The following is a 19,481-nucleotide window of genomic DNA, read 5'->3' as shown; positions in this document are numbered from 1 at the left end:
TTACACATACGTACCAAATTTCATACAGCTAGGTGAAACCCAATGTTGGGGCTACTCAATAGGGGGCGCTGTCGAGCCAATTTTTCATCACGCAACTGAACACCCCAATCAAACTGCAATTTTCGCCATGACTACCTTGCGTGCCAAATTTCAAAATCTTACCAGTATCCCAAGCACCTCTTTTTTTGCGATGAAACACGTACGATAATAATAATAATAAACATGAGAAGAACAAATAATAATAAACATTAGAAGAACAATAGGTCCTCCGCTCCGACTACGTCGGTGCTCGGGCCCTAATTATGAGCTGTTTACGTTACCTCTAAGCAGCTGATGTTCAACTATGTTGTTGTTCCTCACAGTCTGGAACAGAAACCTTTACACAGAAAGCTTTTATAGATTTACGTTCATGATTTAAACATAAAGATAATGCAGCAACATTTTGACCAAAACTCTTTTTTTTTTAACTTTTAATTCAACCTGTTCAAGCCGAGAGAGACGCTCATAAACACATCATAATAAAAAGAGGATCTGTGTGAGCTCACAAACACCCACACACTTCTACATGAACTCAGCTGATTTCCTGTAAATGAAGAGGGGCGGAGCTACAGTGATCATGTGATCCAGATACATGAGAACAGGGAGGGAACCCTGATGTGTTTATCAGAAAGTTCAGACTCCATTTTGAGTCACAGAGCAGAAGGAGAGAAGCTGAAGGCTGAGGCAGGGTGAGTGTTAATCCAACATTTGATTGTTTTACTGTCACAGTGTGTGAGTCACTTTTCTCCCTGTGGACTGTAGAGGACACACATGTTAGAATGAACGTCTGCTTTTATTATACTGTGTGTGTGTGTTACTTCCTGTTCTGAGCCCACAGTCAGTAGCTCGTTCTAGATGAGCTTCTTCTCTCCTGTAAAGTAGACGAGAGCAGCAGCAGCAGGGGACGTTGAACAAACACTGCGGTGAAGTCGGACTGTTTTCATTCGCCTTCAAAGACCAAACAGGAAGTCAAAGAAACAGTTACTTCCTGTTAGATCTGTAGGCTACTTGTAGTTTGCAGACCTCGTTCGGATTTATTTAAATGTGCGTGTATCTGCATTGTATCCTGTCCTGTTTTTAGATTAAACCTTCATTGCACAACATGAGACTAAAAGCCAACATTCGATTAAATATTACAATTACACAGAAAAATTGAATTTTCTACTAAAAGTGGTGTTCGTTGTCAAATCTAAGAGCCAATCAGCTCTTTGATCTTACCACAGCCAGGTGCCTCCCATCATGCCCTGGGTCATGCAGTCGGTTAAAAGCAACTACGGCGCCTCGACCTCGTGAGGTTACCCAGCATGCATTGTGATCGATTCTGATCAGGACTGACTCATCTCGAGCGAACCTAACGTTACTGTTTTACTCTCAGACTGATGTCAGATCAGAAGATGAGTGGTTGTGAGGAGGAAGAGGAGGACAAAGCAGAGTCTCTAGTCTCCGGCTGTCTGTCTATGAAGAGTGATCGGTCCAAAGAAGAACCTCTATACTTCAGTAAAGAACCTGGACCCTCAGACACACAGTAAGAGAACTTCTACTAACTCATTCATAGGAGTCATTTTCAGTTCCTGTACCTCTGACAATGTGTTCTGTAGATTTAGAGGTTTTGAGTTGAGTTTGAGGTTCTTCCTCTTAGTATCAGTGACGGCTGTCAGTCACTTAGAAAAGCTGTGATGTAATCTAAGAGGACTAATACAAACTTTAAAAGCTTCTAAATATCTGCAGTAACAGTAGTTTGTGTATTCAGATCTACTTTAATGTCTTTCTGAATAAAATCTGAATAAAATCATCTTGATGTTTGCAGAATTCAGTCCAGACAGAGAGCAGAGTCTCCAGGATCCATCTGTCTGTCTATGAAGAGTGATCGGTCCAAAGAAGAACCTCTATACTTCAGTAATGAACCTGGACCCTCAGACACACAGTAAGAGACTGTTGTTACTGTGAGCTGACCTGATGAAGATGATGCATTGAGGATGAAGACTAAATGTTCTGCTCAAAGATTTATATTATATTTTCATGAAATGAAGCTGAAAGGTTCACTTCCTACAGATTCAGAGCTTTCAGTGTGAAGCTTTAAATCTTGAGTAAGTGGACCTTTGAGTTCAGACTCTCTCCTCCATATATTGATCCTGAAGGTCTAGAACAAACATCATGAGCAGTACTGATGTAAAAGTTCTCTGCTGACAAAAACAAGACAGGAAATGGTCAACTGTACATTTGGACCTCTTCTGTTTTCATTATGTTTGAATTGATCCTTCATTTGATAGTTGACAGTAGAAAGTGACAGAAAACAGACATGAAGAAGGAAAGTGTGTGGACTTGAACCTGAGACTCCACTGTTACATGCTGTGTGTTAGACTGTTGGTCCACCACAACATGTAGACCTCTTCTAACCTCAGTTCAAACACAACTAACTCAAGCTGAGCTGATCAAAGACACTGTGACACAGTAAAGGACATGATCAGCTCTCTCTAATGGAGGACTTTTACTGTGAAGGAGCTGCAGGAAATGTTGAGTTAGTTATAAACAAACTACAGACGGATCACTAAATGTTTCATCAGACAGCCTGAGAAGAAAAGCAGCTGATTAGAGTTCATGAAAGCAGGAGAGGTGAAATAAAATAACATTTTCATTACAGACTGAATGCTGAATTCAAAGAGTAACACTTTAACTGTTCTCTGTGAACATCTGAGCTTCTACACACTTTAGTCCACATCTGGATATTTTAACAACCAACAAATCATTTTAGTTCTAAATAAATGTCTTTACAGGAAGAAGATGAGTCATGATTCTGAGGAGGAGCTGATGTCCAGAACCAGAACCAGAGCTGGACTGCAGACAGCCAGTGATACCAGAAGTGTACAAAGTAAGACTGTCCATTTCTCTGCTGATGTCTTCATGTCTGGAAACAGGACGTGTTGTTTTAATACAGAGACACTTGTTGGATTGAACGATGTAAACACACAAAGGAAGAAGGTCTCATTGATTCATGATAAACTTGTGTAACAGTTGTGGATAGGGCATGGAAGGATACCACTCAAAAGATAGTTTTCCAGCATTTATTTGCTCCTTCAGAAGACAATATAGAACCCATGTCCTTCTGGTCTCTCTCTCTCTCTCTGCACATCTGCTCCTGAACATGAACAATATCAGAACTTACACAAGGACATGAATGTCTGGATCAACACTGTCTGTGCTGGTGACCAGAGAGAAAGCTTTCTGGGTTCACATCTCACTACTTTAGTAGCTTCTAACTGAAAGTTACTTTCACTCATGTGTCCCCGTTTGTAGGTTCAGATATCAGCCTGATGTTATTGTTTACTGATTGTTTTAGTCAAATCAATATCATATCTTCTTTAAATGTTCTTTCTTGTTTCTCTCTTTCAGGAGATAGTGGTGTGCAGGAGGTTTTAGAGGAACATAAGATCAGTCTGAAGAAGAGATGTGAATGTGTGACTGAAGGAAGTGATGAAACAGGAAGTGGAACCCTCCTCAACAGGATCTACGCTGAGCTCTACATCACAGAGGGACACAGTGAAGAGGTTAATACCCAACATGAGGTGAGGCAGCTTGAGTCAGCTTCCAAGAAGAAGACCCTCCATGACACTCCGATCAGGTGCCACGACATCTTTAAAGCCTCAGCTGACCAACAGAGACGCATCAGAGTCGTTCTGACGAACGGCGTCGCTGGCGTTGGAAAAACCTTCTCAGTGCAGAAGTTCACTCTGGACTGGGCCGAGGGTTTGGAGAACCAAGATGTCAGTCTGGTGGTTCTGCTTTCGTTCAGGGAGCTGAACTTGATCAAAGATGAGCAGTACAGTCTTCTCAAGCTGATCCATGTTTTCCATCCAACATTACAGAAGATCACAGCAGAGGAGCTCTCTGTCTGTAAAGTTCTGTTCATCTTTGATGGTCTGGATGAAACCAGACTTTCACTGGATTTTAAGAAGAAGAAGATGAAGAAGGTTGTGTCTGATGTCACACAGAAGGCATCGGTCAACGTGCTGCTGACGAACCTCATCGAGGGGAATCTGCTGCCCTCGGCTCTCGTCTGGATAACTTCCAGACCTGCAGCAGCCAATCAGATCCCTCCTACACGTGTTGACAGGGTAACAGAAGTACAAGGCTTCACCGACCCCCAGAAGGACGAGTACTTCAGGAGGAGGTTCAGTGATGAAGAGCTGTCCAGCAGAATCATCTCACACATCAAGACATCCAGGAGCCTCCACATCATGTGTCTAATCCCAGTCTTCTGCTGGATCACTGCTACAGTTCTGGACCACATGTGGACTACAGACCAGAGAGGAGAGCTGCCCAAGACCCTGACTGACATGTACTCACACTTCCTGCTGGTCCAGACAAAGAGGAAGAAGCAGAAGTACCATGAGGGACATGAGACGAGTCCTCAGGAGCTGACGGAGGCTGACAGCGAACTTCTTCTGAAGCTGGGGAGGCTGGCGTTTGAACATCTGGAGAAAGGAAACATCATGTTCTACCAAGAAGACCTGGAGCAGTGTGGTCTTGATGTCACGGAGGCCTCAGTGTTCTCAGGGGTTTGTACAGAGATCTTCAAAAGAGAGAGTGTGATCTTCCAGAAAACAGTCTACTGCTTTGTTCATCTGAGTGTTCAAGAGTTTCTAGCTGCAGTCTACATGTTCCACTGTTTCACAAACAGGAAGACAGAGGTACTGAAGGACTTCATGGGAGAAGACTACAAGTATTCATCCCTGGAGAATTTCCTGACGAGAGCCATGGAGAAATCCCTTGAAAGTAAAAATGGCCACCTGGACCTGTTTGTCCGCTTCCTTCATGGCCTCTCTCTGGAGTCCAACCAGAGACTCTTAAGAGGCCTGCTGGGTCAGACAGACAATAGTCCAGAAACCATCCAGAGAGCCATCAATAACCTGAAGGAAATGAACAGTAATGAAATGTCTCCTGACAGAAGCATCAACATCTTCCACTGTCTGATGGAGATGAACGACCTCTCAGTACATCAGGAGATCCAAGAGTTCCTGAAGTCAGAGAACAGATCAGTGAAGAAACTCTCAGAGATCCACTGCTCAGCTCTGGCCTACATGCTGCAGATGTCAGAGGAGGTTCTGGATGAGTTCGACCTGAAGAACTACAAGACATCAGATGAGGGACGATGGAGACTGATTCCAGCTGTGAGGAACTGCAGAAAGGCTCGGTAAGTCCAGATATGATTAACTTTATGAATCAGTGAGATCAGTAGTTTAGTTCTTCTAATATAGACACTATGAAATTCATATTCTTAAAATAGTGTTCCAGTTGTTTAATACAAAATTATAATTCAGTTATATTTCATCACAGATGTTCTTGATGTTTCAAATGCTGCGAGTGAAAACATGTTTCAGTTTCAGTTGGTTTAGTTTTCACTGTGAAGTTAATGAACACAGTTATTCTATTTATTTCTAATGTTTGTTGTATTTTATATTGATATAATTCTTCCTCTATTTATCTTCCTTTGGGTGATGGAGGCGACGTGCAAACCTGGTGAAACAAATGAAGGACTTTAGACGTGTTTGAGCTTTTATCACATGTAGCAGTATTTTACAGTCATCACTTCATCTACTTTAGTTATTAATACATCAGGAGGTTCTACAAGATGTCTGACATCATCACACTTACAGGTAACACCTGATTATTTGAACACTATGCTGAAGAGTTTAAATAACATCTGTATCATACCACACCCCTTTCTTAAAAATAGGACCAGATAACAAAAACAAACCAACTTGAATTCAGGGTTCTACTTTAGATTGTTTACATACATTTACATGAATTGTCTTTTAATTTGTATTAATAAAGACACTTCAGTGAAGTAAGATATGAGGTCCTAAAGTATGTGAATAAAGTTTCTATGACAGCATTAAGTAGCCAATGAGAGCACAGGAGGACACATGTTCAGACTACTTCACAGCCAGTGGGCTGTAATGATAGTAGTAGTGAGGCCAGAAAAGAGTCCATGTTTTCATACGTTGCTGGTTTCCTCCTCAAACTATTCAACATCTTTTCAGGTCAACTGCAGGATGTTGTTTCTTTTAACCGTTGCCTCCATGAAGGAGTTCAGATTTCCTCTTTAGTAAAATTCACCTTTAACCAGTTGAGTAATATGAAGTATTTTTATTATGGTTCACATGAAGTCCTTGTATGTCTCCTAAGATCCAGACCCTGTAGGGTCAGATGGAATGTAATGTACTTCTACTTCAGAGGACAACATTGTAGTATTACATTTACCTGACAGAGAAATGTTACTGGTTACGTTGAAGATTCACATTTGACTCACAAAATATATTAGAATTAAAATATGAAGCATTATTATTTATTTACTATCCAGCATCATGTTGGAATTGAAAACTCCACCTTTAACAGACGTTAAAAATAATAATAATCATATTTATATTATTCTGTATTTTGATGCTTTGGCAACGATCTTTAGTTGATGTAAACATTTGAATGCAAGACTTTTACTGAGCAGTATTAATAGTTCTACGAATAATAGTTAACACTTCTACATAATAAACATGTTTGAGTACTTCTTCTACTCCCAAAACCAACATTCCCAGTTGGAGAAAGGCTGAAAAGTAAATCAACACAGCATTTTCCTGAAGGCCTCAAATCACTAAATCTACCCAGAAAAACAGGAAGTAAATATTAAGTGTTCATAATAATATTTTGTAATATTTGTGTCATTCCAGACTTTTTTACTGTGGACTCTCAGAGGCTCACTGTGAAGTTGTGGCCTCAGCTCTGAAGTCCAACCCCTCCCATCTGAGAGAACTGGACCTGAGTTACAACATGAACCTGAAGGATTCAGGAGTGAAGCTGCTGTCTGCTGGACTGGAGAGTCCACACTGTCGACTGGAGACTCTGAGGTCAGTTCACTGACTAAGGTTTCAGGATTTGCCTGAAAACAAAAGCTGAATATTTGTTAGAGTAACAGAAAGTAGAGAAATTAAGTGATTGACAGGAGAGTTTTTAGCTTCCACAGACTCTCATTGTGGTCCATCAGTCAGTGAAGGTGATGTCAGTCCTGATGAGGCTGTAGAGTGTGTGAGGGAGATGAAGGAGGAGGATGAAATCTGATGACAGCAGATACAAATTCTGTGTAAACAGAGAGACTTGAATGCAAAGCTCAATAAAGGTGAAGTTGTGAACTGTGGTGATCTTCATGATATCAGAAGCTGATGAGGCTGTTACAGAGACAACCACACAGCTACTGTGGTGAGATTAAAGCAGAGCTCAGAGTAATAAGCAGCAGCCTATCACAGGCCCAAACGTCTCCACAGAGCAGGCTTTTAGAACATAAGTCTGTTGTAATTACTGGAAAAAGATGTCAGCTGAGACCAGTCATAGTGGAAGTGGCTCTTCAATAAGTGATGATTATGAATGACATCATCAAACTATAGATGTTTAAGGTTCTTGTTGACAGCAGGTCTAACTGTGGTTCTGTTTTCATGTTTTGTCTCATTATCTGAAGACACAGACCGTTGGGTTGCAACAAAAAACACATGTTCTTAAAAGACCGGTTCATATTCGTTCAAGTCTTTCTCAACACAATACACACGTGTCCAAATGTCCATTCAAGAGTTATTGTAATCTGTCCATACTGTCTGTGATGTTCAGGACTAAATCCAGTCTAGTTCTGTGTAGAAATGACTTGTAAAGTTGATCTGAACTAATCTGATGCTTCACGTGTATCAAGTCAGTGTGTTGTCTTGCTGTAGATGAAAAATAACTCGGGAAAACATTTTGTGAGTGATGTTTTATATTTACAGTCTCCACTCGTTAATGTTTAATTTCAACATGAGCTGTTAGATCTAGTACGGCCCTAGTCCTATTTTTAGGCCTCTGCTCAAAAATTGCATACCCATACTAAAAAGACTTTAATTATGTAACTACAAGGTCTATTTTAATAATGTTGACGTTATAATAAAGGGAAAACTTGTGAGATTTGTTCAGATGCATAAATATCAGTGTATATGTTACTGGTTAATAGTACCGTATTTTCCGCACTATAAGGCGCACTTAAAAGCCTTTAATTTTCTCAAAAAACGACAGTGTGCCTTGTAATCCGGAGCGCCTTATATATGGATCAATTGGTTAATTGGTTGATCCATACTGGTTGTACACGGCGCTCTGTCAAAATGTTTCAGTACGACTGGTAAACTACAAAGCCGCACCGCGGTAAACACCGGTACTGTGCTTACTCCTAGTCCAACACCACTTGTGTGTATAAAGACCCCAAAATGGCACCTTTCAAGAGACACGCTTACGACGCTGAGTTCAAACTCAAGGCTGTCAGCTACGCAGCCGAACATGGGAATAGAGCAGCAGCGAGAGAATTCAACATTAATGAATCAATGGTACGGAAGTGGAGGAAGCAAGAAGATGACCTGTGCCAAGTAAAGAAGACTAAAAAGAGTTTCCGAGGGAACAAAGCGAGATGGCCACAGTTAGAGGACAAACTCGAACAGTTATATTCTATGCGCCTTATAATCCGGTGCGCCCTATATATAAAAACAGTTCTAAAATAGGCCATTCATTGAAGGTGCGCCTTATAATCCGGTGCGCTTTATAGTGCGGAAAATACGGTAAATGAAGATGGCACACAGCTCAAATTGAAAATTTTCAGGTTCGCCTGAAAAAGAAGCACTTTTATTGATATTATTTCTTTGAAATAATGCAGCTGAAAGCCTAAAATAGCACAACATGTCAGCAGTCTCTATGCAAAATTGTACATTGATAGCGAAGAATAAAAAAAAGTTGGGGAGGTTTTAGTACAGAGAGGTCACGCGAGGTCAAACAACATTGTCATTTTGGAACCAGCTGTTGTACTTTTATATACTATATAACTATATATTTCACTTGTTTTATCACTAATAGTGTTCAATCTATCCAAATACAGCAGTTTGGCATCATTTTGAACTTTCAGATGCTCTCAGAGACTGTAAATCATGGCTCCATCCTCGTCTGACTGCAGTCTTCATGTGCGTATGTAACTCTATCTCAGCCTCTGATTAGTTAATTTCAGAGTATGACACCTTGTTAGATGCAGAAGAGTCTCAAGAAAACGCTGGGCGTAAGATGGTGTTGATTGACAGAATCGTTAGCCAGTAAAATTCAAAAATGTGCCGCTCCTCTCCGAGCTTAAAATTCCAATCGCCAAAAGTCAAACCCCTTTCCCCTGGGTCCCCTAAGATTGGTTGACCCCCCCCCCCCCCCCCTTTTTCTTCCGGAAACAGATGAGAAACACACAGGATATAGTAGCAACAGTGTTTAGCTGGCAAACGAGGAATTATGCCGTTCTTTTCATGATTCAGCGTAAAGGTGAGGTGCTGTTACGATTTATTTTCGGTGAAGCGGTTTGTTGTTCTGCCGTTTGTTTGCTCACAGCTCTGGTAATCTGGTAATCTGGTATCTGCTAATGGTTTCACGGAGAGAAATTCTGAAGATATCTCTGGATTCTGTGTCGAATGCTCGTGCTCTGAATTGTAATGGTCGGCCGTGTTAGCCGTTAGCCTTTTGTTAGTAGAGCTCTCCGGAGTGCGTAGCTCACTGAGTCAAGGCGAAAAATACGTGATATTGTGGTAAAACTTCTTGTTGATTATATTAGTTTGTGTATAATTGTGTTTGCAGTGTGTGAAATGGTTTATGTTGCCTAGAATCTCTTCGTTAAATCGGTATATAACATGTGTGTAGCATTCATTATATTAGTTTCTGAAAAGTGCATTGTACGACACGCTGTACGCTAAACTCAAGGGGGGCTCTCAGGTCAAGAAGGTTTTAAGGGGTGGGTAGCTAAACCATGAAGTATCTAATAAAGTAAACAGACACTGGTCATAAACACAATAATATTTATTATAATATAATATTCCAATAGAGGTATGAGTTTGTTTTTGTCCAGTGCTTTAAGAGCTGCTTTTAAGGCTAAAGTCTGGTGTAGCATACTGCAAAATCAATCCGTTCAACAGCTTCATACTACAGTATGTATTGTGTACTGTGTACTACCTTCCTCAGCAGAACCTAGCAGGCGGGCTGAACACAGTGTTTCCTTGTTGAGCTCAGTGGAGGAAGAGGAACTCAAAGAGGGAATCTGCTCCTCAATAGTCTGTAACTTTGGTTTGTCTGACTCAGACTGCTGAAGCTTCATATTAGTTTCAGCTGAACTTGTGAAGTGATTTCTTCAGTGTAGTTGTTTTATGAAGGGACCACTTCACACTCGGTATGACAGGAGGAATGATTACTGCCACCAAGAACTCTGGTGATGGACAGATGACATGTGTCTGTTGTTTGAAGACACACCTGAACACATGTGGACCTCTCCTGTTAAAGACATGAAGCTACTAAGCTACCAGATACACAAAGAAGAAGCTCATGTAATCAATGAAGTCATGAACCGTCTTTGAGTCCAACAGGTCTGATCTGATCTTGATCCTCTAGTTCCAGACCTGACTGAGACCAGCAGCATGGTATTAATCTGTGTTGACATCAATAGGTGTATGGATGTTGTGGTGACATTTGGATGATGTCTGTAGAAGGCTGACATGATGATGATCCACAATAACACAATGACAAAGAGAAAAGCTCATTGATTAGGACATAGTCATGTTGAGCTACACATTTAAAACATGAACACATCTGATTGGATTATAAATGGATTCTCATCTTCATCATTTATTCTTTATTCAGGTTGAGGGGCTGCAGTTTGTCAGAGATCAGCTGTTCTTCTCTGGTCTCAGCTCTGAAGTCCAACCCCTCCCATCTGAGAGAACTGGATCTGAGAGACAACAAGCTGAAGGAGTCAGATGTGAAGCTGCTGTCTGCTGGACTGGAGAGTCCACACTGTAGACTGGAGACTCTGAGGTCAGTAGAGGGTTGAAGTCAGTCCATGCTGGTTTCAGCAGTATTTAACTAAACACAATGTGTTACTCCCATAGGGGGGTCCCTCTAGCTCCACCTTCCATTTTCACTCCCTAACTAACCAGTACGAGTTGCTAGTGCAGCAACATAAATCAGAACCCTTACAGCCAAATGAACAGAGGCACTTACACTGTGATTCAAGGTGTTTCTACTGGTAATCGAGCCCTGGGTTTCTGCAGTGTTGGGCAGGAACTGTACCACTACCCATGGTTAGCCTAGCCTAGCACAACAAATCAATGATTTACCCACTGAGTTCAGTTTCTCATCCTGTGTTTTCTTCTCTGCATTCTTTCATTCTCCCATAAACAATAAAAACATTTTACATTCAGTTGCAATCTTTTTTCAGACATTGGACTTCACAGTAGAGTTTAATTGGTAGTTTGTTGCATTTTCTTGTCGTGCGTCTTGGATCTGGACTAATGACACAGAACCTGACCTGCAGTCAGTTGTTGTTTGCGGAGAGGACATGATACAAAGCATTTGATCAGGTTTTGTTAGGCTATTTTGAAGTTATTTTAAACTTGTTCCATCACTCTTGGCACTGTGTTCATCTCTACAGGATTGACAACAAGTTGATCACAGCTGACAAACCCACAAAGTGAGTGTTGTAAACAATGTCCCCCATTCATCAAACTATTGTACATTCAAGTCTGATCCTAAAATGAGCATGTCCTCATTGTGAAACAAACACATTTTCAATTCCATTTTTGTTCGAGCTGTTAACATCATGACTGGAGAATATTTAAGAATTTTGGATTCTATTTTTTTTTCTTCCTTCTAATTCTTCTCTCCATCAGATAACGAACTGAATGTGCAAGAAAAGCTGCCTGAGGACGACAAATAGGTGAGAAGTTGTACAGTATCAAGTCTTCCAGTAAAAACCAAGAATGACTTTACTTGGACATTTAGCGACGATCCACCTCTGAGACATTTGTTCAGATCATGTGACTAACAGGCCAGAACTTCTGTGTCCTACAGGTTCAGGTGTCCTGGTCCAGGTGTGTTCCAGTGTGCTTTGACTGGACTGGTGTTTGTTAGGGTTCAGGAGGCGGAGCTGGTGTACAGGACTGTCCAATGAGATGAGAGAAATAAGACCTCAAACACCTGACGAACTGATGCCTCCAAAAACCCCAATCATCAGCAGATCCACTTTAATTTGTCACATCGCATGTATCTCATGCCAAGTGTTTTAATTAAAATTAAAACATAGAAGAAACAAAAGCGTAAAGTACATAGAACCTCCTGCTGGTCTTCAGGTCCAACATGTTTCTCGTATGAGTGGCGCAGTGGCGGGCCGTGTATTTTATACCTGGGCCTTCACTGCTGTCCTGCAGCTGAAACACCTCCTAATAACCTCATGATGGCGCTACGGTTATTTGTTTCTAGGAGTTTAACAATACACGTATTCGTATTAAACCGTTCGGTAAGAGGCTTACAAACCGAACAATACGTTTGAATAATACTAGTGCATTTGGAAAATGCAGAAGCTTAAATTGTCAATCGAAAAATCAATCATATCCATAATTCGAAATGTATCCATGTATATTCATATTCATACTGTGATATTGGCCGGTATCATTGTCATATGTTATTCACGTCACTGAGACAGGGAGTCTCGTATAGCGGCCTCAGAGAGAGGGTGAAGATAGAGAGATGGTAGATAGAGGGGGGATGATGTAGATAAACAAGTAGGACAAGATTTCTAATGGAGGGAAAAGACAAGAGTCTGTCGCTGTGACGGGCAGCCAGAAGCGAAATCAGAAGAAGACGAGTGGGGAGGAGACTGTGGTTCATCAACCCTCTGTTATGACTTGTCTGAGGTGCACAGTGTAACTTGTTTAGGTGAAAGTTCAGAGGAGGAGGAGGAGGAGGACATATCCAAAGGGGGGGAAGACTTAGTTTAGAATGGAGGTATAAATAATGTACAGGGCTATTGTGAAGGGAGTTGACACCGGACAGCTCGGTTTACTTGTATACTTTGTGATGCAAATAAATCTGCGTGAACTAAAGAAAATCCAATCTCTCTGGTGTTCTGTGTTCGTTACTGAGTTCCTAACAATGAGATCCTGTCTCACCACAAGTCAGAGAACAGTTACTGAGCCAGCCGTCAGGTAAAGTCAAAGAAGCGGCTCATCAACTGAATCTCCGTCACCAATATTCACTCTGTGTACAGAATAACTTGTTGGCTCTTTAATGCATATTTTTGTTTTGTAAAGATGTAACTCTTTTTTGGAAAAATGGACCATAATTTACTAAATGAACATCATGCTGTATTGAAGAAGACTTGAAACTAGAGATTGAGACCATACTGGCATTTTAATTCAGTCTTAACCTTTGATAAGAAGTTTAGAGAGGTCCTTATTTATTTCTGGGGTGTTTTCAGGCAGAGGAAGTGTGATTTTAGCAGTCTTAGGCAGTGGTGGGACCATGGTAAGATTGAGATTAGGCTCCTTTGCCAGCAGCACACCCTCAACGTCACCTGAGACATCACCAGATCTATGAAGGACCTGGAGACTGATATAGTGGAACTAGAGAGTTTAAGCGAGTCCACAGGAGATCGAGGACATATTGAAGTCCTCAAGATAAAAAAAAAAATGGCTTTGGCCGACCTGTTAGAAGTTAAAGTTCAGGGTGCACTGGTCCGGTCCCGATTCCAGACCATCACAGAGATGGACACTCCCTCTAGCTTCTTCTTCGGCCTGGAGAAGAAGAGTGGGCAGAGGAGGGTAATCCACTCACTTTTAGATTACACAGGGCAGCCTGTTGTGGAACCAAGCCAGATAAGAAATTGAGCTGTCAGCTTTTACTCCTCCCTGTATACCAGTGAGTACAGGGAGGAGGAAGCACTGACGGAGGGGTTCAATGGTGAACTACCTCAGGTCTCTGAGGAGACCAACAAACAGCTAAACAGGCCCATAAGCGTGCAGGAGCTGAAGGCCGCCCTGCAGGGCATGCAGGGACGGCGTGCTCCCGGCATCGACGGCCTCTATGCGAAGTTTTATAAGGCTTTCTGGGACGTATTCGCGAATGACATTTTAGACGTTTTTAATGAAAGTCTGGCCTCTGGTTCTATGCCGATGTCCTGCCGCAGAGCCGTAATAACGCTGCTGCCAAAAAAAAGGAAACCTGCAAGACATCGGCAATTGGCGTCCTGTGTCTCTACTGTTTGTGGATTACAAGCTTCTGTCCAAATTCTTTGCCTCCAGGCTGAGGGAAGCTATGGAGCAGGTCATCCATCGGGACCAAACCTACTGTGTGCCCGGCAGGTCCATGGTAGACAATGTCTACCTCATTCGTGATGTTTTGGAGGTCTGCAGCTCTTACTGGTCTGATTTCTCTAGATCAGGAAAAGGCTTTTGACCGCGTTGAACACAACTTCCTCTGGAAAGTTATGGGGAAGTTTGGGTTCAGCGCTGGCTTCATAACTAAGATCAAACTGCTGTACAGTGAGGTTGAGAGTGTGCTGAAGATAAACGGCAGTCTGTGTGCTCCTTTTAGAGTGTGTAGAGGAGTCCGGCAGGGTTGTGCTCTGTCCAGGATGCTCTATGCACTCTCCCTGGAACCCCTCCTCATCAGAATAATTTCTCGCCTACAAGGTCTGGTTTTACCTGGTTTTAATAGGAACATGATTTTATCAGCTTATGCAGATGACATCGTTGTTTTTATTAAGGACCAGAGGGATGCAGACCTTTTAACCAATATTGTGAAAGATTTTAGCATCGGCAGCGAGGGTGAACTGGAAGGAAAGTGAAGCCCTCGCTGTCGGTGAATGGTGTGACGGTCTCCCAGTTCTTCCCCAGAGCCTGGTCTGGAAAAGAGACGGATTCAAGTACCTAGGAATTTATCTTGGACAACAAAACATAGTCCAGAAGAACTGGGAGGGCGTCATAGAGAAGATCGAAGGAAAACTTTCCAAATGGAAGTGGCTGCTCCCTCAGATGTCTTTTAAAGGTAGAGTATTGGTTTTAAACAATCTTATAGCATCCCAACTGTGGCACCGTCTAACCTGTTTAGACCCTCCCTCAGGCTTTCTAGCCCACATACAAGAAAATGGTGGATTTGTTTTGGGAGGGTCTGCACTGACCGCCACAAGGGGTGCTGTTTTTAGCCAGAGAGGAGGGGGGACAGGGCCTCGTCCACCTGGCCAGCCGGACGGCCACTTTTAGAATTCAGTTTGTGCAAAAATAAGTCCGGATGGTTTAGTGTGGAGAGATGTGGCCAGCTGCATTCTCAGACGTGCAGATAACCTGGGGCTGGATACTGCTCTGTTTTTAATTGATTCTAGTGTTTTAAAGGTAAGTGGGCTGCCTCCGTTTTATCAGGGTGTTTTTAAGTCTTGGGCCCATTTTACTCATAAAAGGTGCCTACAGTCTAACTCTCTGTACTGGTTGTTGAGAGAACCATTGATTCACAGGGCCAAGCTGGACATCAGTAGCAGCGTCACCCCTGGCCTGATGGGGGCGCTGCTCAAGTCCCGCCAGAGCACGCCAGAGCACGAGCCATTCAAATATTATTCATAAAAACAACATGATAGACAAATGAACAGTAGTAACGTTACTGCAGATGTAAACAAACAAACGCAGTTTGTCACTTACCGAATGCTGTTCACTTAAAGACAAAGTCCATCCTCCTTTCTTTGTTGACAAAGAACTTAATCCCAGTACATCGTTTCAGTTCCAGTAAGAAGTCCTTCTCGATTCATGGACGCCAGTGACAGTTGAGCCTCCCCAGTTGTATTTCGCAGGTCCGGTCCGGCCCCCTGACCGGCCGTGGGCGGACCGCAGTTGTGGATTTCCGTTTCCCTGCGAACGTGTTCGTTGATCTGTAGATCCACTCGGGTTTCTCCAAAAGTTTTCAAAAGCACCGTAGTGTCCTGCCGTGCTATGGCGTCCTCAGGTTAGCGTAGCATAGCTCCAAACACCAAGACGCTTAGTTAAAATTAAACACATTCCCAGCCATAAAATGTGCGACGCTGTCAGCCAGGAACACCGTTCATTCAAATAAATAAACTACACCAAGCAAAACCCTAAAAATGTTATAATTTCTTCCATATCTTTCAATTTGAACTCTTACTACTCCAACTAATTTATGCCAGGTCCTTAAATTTCACATTAGTCACGCGCTGGCCCACTGACCAACCACGGTGCACGTTAATGCTGACGTACTTAGCAGGCTACCTGGGTGCCACTGGCACGTCAAAGAATACGCCCAACATGTCAAACTAAAGATCTGATTGGTTGAAGACTATGACAATTAACAATATCGTCCCCATTTACTTTAATCTGCAAAGTCTACCTAGTGGACCTCGGGCCTCTCTCCTTACACAGAGAAATGAAACTCTAGCGTAAGTTCAGTCAGGAAGACTATACTCTCGCATGCCTAAGCCCATAGCTTGTTTACCATACATCTGCCATCACTCCTCATGCAGGCACACTCATTATTTCCTGGCTGTTATTGTTCGGGGCTGTCAATCATATCAGCTGTCTAGATCAGCTGGTCTCTCTAGCCAATAGCACAAGGAGACAAGGACATCGTTAGCCTATCATCTGGCTGCTGTCTTTCTTTAAATATGAATAGGCTCGTTCGACATAAGCCAGGCGTGCGCAGAATCGATCACCGGCGATCGGCGCACAATGCATGCTGGGTAGATTTGCGTCCGACTTGCTCTGACGTCATGAAAACGTGCGTAACGATGATCTCACGTGAGCGAGGCGGCCGCAGATTTTAGAGCCAGGCGATGCAGAATTGCTCTCCACCGACTGCATGACCCCAGGGCATGATGGGAAACTTCTTGCTGTCTTCGGATCAAAGAGCTGATTGGCTCTTAGATTTTCTTTGGTGGAAAAGGTGGGCGATCGTGGCTCACTGGATTAAGAGGGTTGTCCGGTAACCACAAGGTCGGCTGTTCAAGCCTTGGCCTTTGACGAGTCATGTGTCGCCTGTCATAGACAGCCCACTGCTCCCCATATATAGGGATAGGTCAAATGCAGAGACAAATTTATCCTTAATTAACAGGATAAATATAGTATAAAAAAATTTAAATCCTAATTTTCTGTCTAATTGTAATACTTAACGCTAGATTGTTGGCTATTAGTCTCATTTTGTGCAATAACAATAATAATATATAAGGTTATTTATTTAGTATCTGTAAATAAAGATATTTATTGAGAAAGCCTACATCCTACTTGATGTCAACATTTTTTCAGTCAGAGCACTGAAAGTGTCCATCGATTAATGATTGTGAAGCATCACAAAACGTATTAAAAGAAAAGCACAATTGTCACTGATGGAAACTTGCAGCGTTGCTTTTCTTCCATGTGTAGCCTGTTTATGTAGCTGTGATGTTTGGACAGTTGGTTCAGTTTTTAAATTTCTTAAATTTACGGTTGTATGATTTAGAAATGACACTATCTTCACATATATTTATTTATATAAATGTTTAAATAAATATGACATCCAAGAACTAAAATATGCCCAATCTAATATCCTCAATTATAATAACAACATAGTTCAATATATAAAAAGACATCCAAACTTAAAGACCAGCAATTTTGCGGTTAAGTGTCTTGCTCAAGGACACATCGACATGCTCCTAGCGGAGCCGGGGATCGAACCGCCGCTCCTCTGATTGAAGGACGGCCCTGCACTCCACTTAGCCACAGTCGCAACATCAGTTCTACCCTGCACTCCACTTAGCCACAGTCGCCCAAGATCAGTTCTAGACTATGGCTGTGTGGCTTATAGGTCGGCGTCTAAAACCTTGTTGGGAAAACTGGATGTAATACAAGTGTCAAGAATATTGTTGGACATGGTGGAGTGTTTTGCGAAATTGTGATGCTCCTAGACGGAAGGCCAGGGTTATTAGGTGTTGACAAACACCTTAAAAAACAACAGATACAAATTTAGAAAAACAAAAATAAAATAGAGAGACATAGGAAGCTGTGTTTCTTGTAAGAATGTACCTGTTAAACACACCCTTTGCGTGCGGACATACGGGGAAGGGGAGCACACACACACACACACACACATGGGAGCAGAGATGGTGGGGGCTTTTCCCCACCATTGCACATCAAGTTCACACAGAAGGCACTGCTGAGGTTTGCATTCTGCATTGACCCTTTAGCTGGGCAAGCACATATATGAGAAAACCCTGGTATTAATCTGAAACCCCTACAGGGGACAGGTGGAGATGTGATGGTGGCACAGCTGCACGCACGATATGGGCGTTCTGGAACAACCGAGGCCCAGGCGCCATCCAGACTCTGTACTCACGATTTATTACTTATGGTCTTTCCCGGTTGCCTTAAGCACTGGCACTTGACCACGTCTGCATTTACGGTAGTTTCTTATATATCTTTTAGGGTTAATTGAAACTTCAGTTAGGCTCATGGGACTGCATCTGCATTCCAGCCCTGGCGCCATCATGTCTATGCCCTCACGTTGCCCTGGAAGAACAGTAGGTTCATCCATGCATGACAAAATGTAAGGGGGGTTAGTGCAGGTGGCCATGATGTCATGGTATGTATGGTGCCTCAAGGTCTGAGGTTGTCGCGTGTTTCAAACACGTGCCTGTCTTTTTGTCTTGGCGCAGCACAGTATAAAAAGCCTGGATTTTGGGCAGTAAGGAGCTGAGTTGCGGGTGGAGTTACAGGAGAAGCTGAGTTGGGGAGAACCCCGTGCAGGTCTCTACCTGCACGGGGTTAAACTTTAAATCCTTGCAAGTCTCTGGATTTAGGAAAAGGGTTGAGTCGGGGGAGAAGCCCACCAGGTTAGAACCTGCGCTGGGTTCATCTTTAAACTTATTTCTCCGGACAATTGAACACAGCCTGCTCAGCTGAGGGCACAAGAGGTTTTTAAAATACTTTGTTGATTTTTATATTTTCCTGTTAATCCCTTTTTCTCTGTATTTGAACCAAGAGAATATACTTTCAATTGGACAAAAATAAATAAGTAACGATTTAGCTTTTTCCAACCGACTCTTTTTTTTCTTCATCTGTTTAGTAGAACCTGCAGAGGAGAGGTCTCCTCCGATTAGGGGACCACTCAGCCCCTGTGGTAAGTCTGTAGCGATTTCAGCACGGCACACAACTGATTGCATACTTCATGCGCACACACATATACATAGGCTAACGCCAGTTTTCTATAGTGAAGAGAGACCCGGAGAAGTCCCGCTTGATTTTGAAGGAGCTTTATATCTGTTGAGCTCTGAGCAGGGACGGATAAATTTAAAATTTGATATAAAATCAATAAATTCAATAAAATAATTTGTAAGACCGACGGCTATTCGAGCGACCGATTATACTGTTTAGTATATCACTGTTTGGCCATTCGGAAAAGAAAGCAAACGAGCTATCGATACTGGACTCGTGTTGGCGATTTATTACCATTTAGGGCAAATCAGATACCGGTCCGAGGTTCTCTTAAGCGGAGGCATTGAGGCAAATCAGGGAGGGGTGAGCTATCGGCCACGCTCTCCCATTAGGCCAGGTGAGCGA

At 42.4% G+C, this 19,481-nt stretch overlaps 1 protein-coding gene across 6 annotated transcripts; it reads left to right on the top strand.

The window, feature by feature from the left end:
• Window positions 1–639: 639 nt before the first annotated feature.
• LOC142938501 (NLR family CARD domain-containing protein 3-like) lies at window positions 640–13,000 on the top strand. 6 transcript variants are annotated; one of them, XM_076081716.1, is made up of 10 exons: window positions 640–728; window positions 1,415–1,564; window positions 1,847–1,963; window positions 2,814–2,908; window positions 3,430–5,230; window positions 6,762–6,938; window positions 10,756–10,929; window positions 11,546–11,584; window positions 11,784–11,830; window positions 11,965–13,000. In XM_076081716.1, the coding sequence occupies exons 1-9, from the start codon at window positions 655–657 to the stop codon at window positions 11,785–11,787; spliced, it is 2,631 nt and encodes an 876-aa protein (XP_075937831.1). In that variant the 5' UTR covers window positions 640–654; the 3' UTR covers window positions 11,788–11,830; window positions 11,965–13,000. The 6 variants fall into 6 exon arrangements, 5 of the variants coding, with proteins under 5 accessions (XP_075937831.1, XP_075937834.1, XP_075937833.1 ...); XM_076081719.1 differs by lacking the exons at window positions 11,546–11,584; window positions 11,784–11,830; window positions 11,965–13,000 and adding an exon at window positions 8,999–9,053 and having other exon boundaries at window positions 10,756–10,895; XM_076081718.1 differs by lacking the exons at window positions 11,546–11,584; window positions 11,784–11,830; window positions 11,965–13,000 and adding an exon at window positions 10,482–10,535 and having other exon boundaries at window positions 10,756–10,894.
• The last annotated feature ends 6,481 nt before the right edge of the window (window positions 13,001–19,481 follow it).

Source organism: Anarhichas minor, unplaced genomic scaffold, assembly GCF_050575085.1.
Source record: "Anarhichas minor isolate MPS153535 unplaced genomic scaffold, ASM5057508v1 ptg000086l, whole genome shotgun sequence".
Taxonomy (NCBI): Eukaryota; Metazoa; Chordata; class Actinopteri; order Perciformes; family Anarhichadidae; genus Anarhichas; species Anarhichas minor.
Note: the sequence above shows the minus strand (reverse complement) of the source record. Positions and strands in the feature narration are given on the sequence as shown.

What these genes read in the sequence shown, in the direction of transcription:
- LOC142938501 (XM_076081716.1), top strand. Translation starts at nt 655, where the DNA reads ATGTGTTTATCAGAAAGTTCAGACTCCATTTTGAGTCACAGAGCAGAA. An exon ending in CCTGGACCCTCAGACACACA is followed by an intron (nt 1,964 to 2,813) that starts GTAAGAGACTGT and finishes ATGTCTTTACAG; the next exon opens with GAAGAAGATGAGTCATGATT. An exon ending in TGTCGACTGGAGACTCTGAG is followed by an intron (nt 6,939 to 10,755) that starts GTCAGTTCACTG and finishes TTCTTTATTCAG; the next exon opens with GTTGAGGGGCTGCAGTTTGT.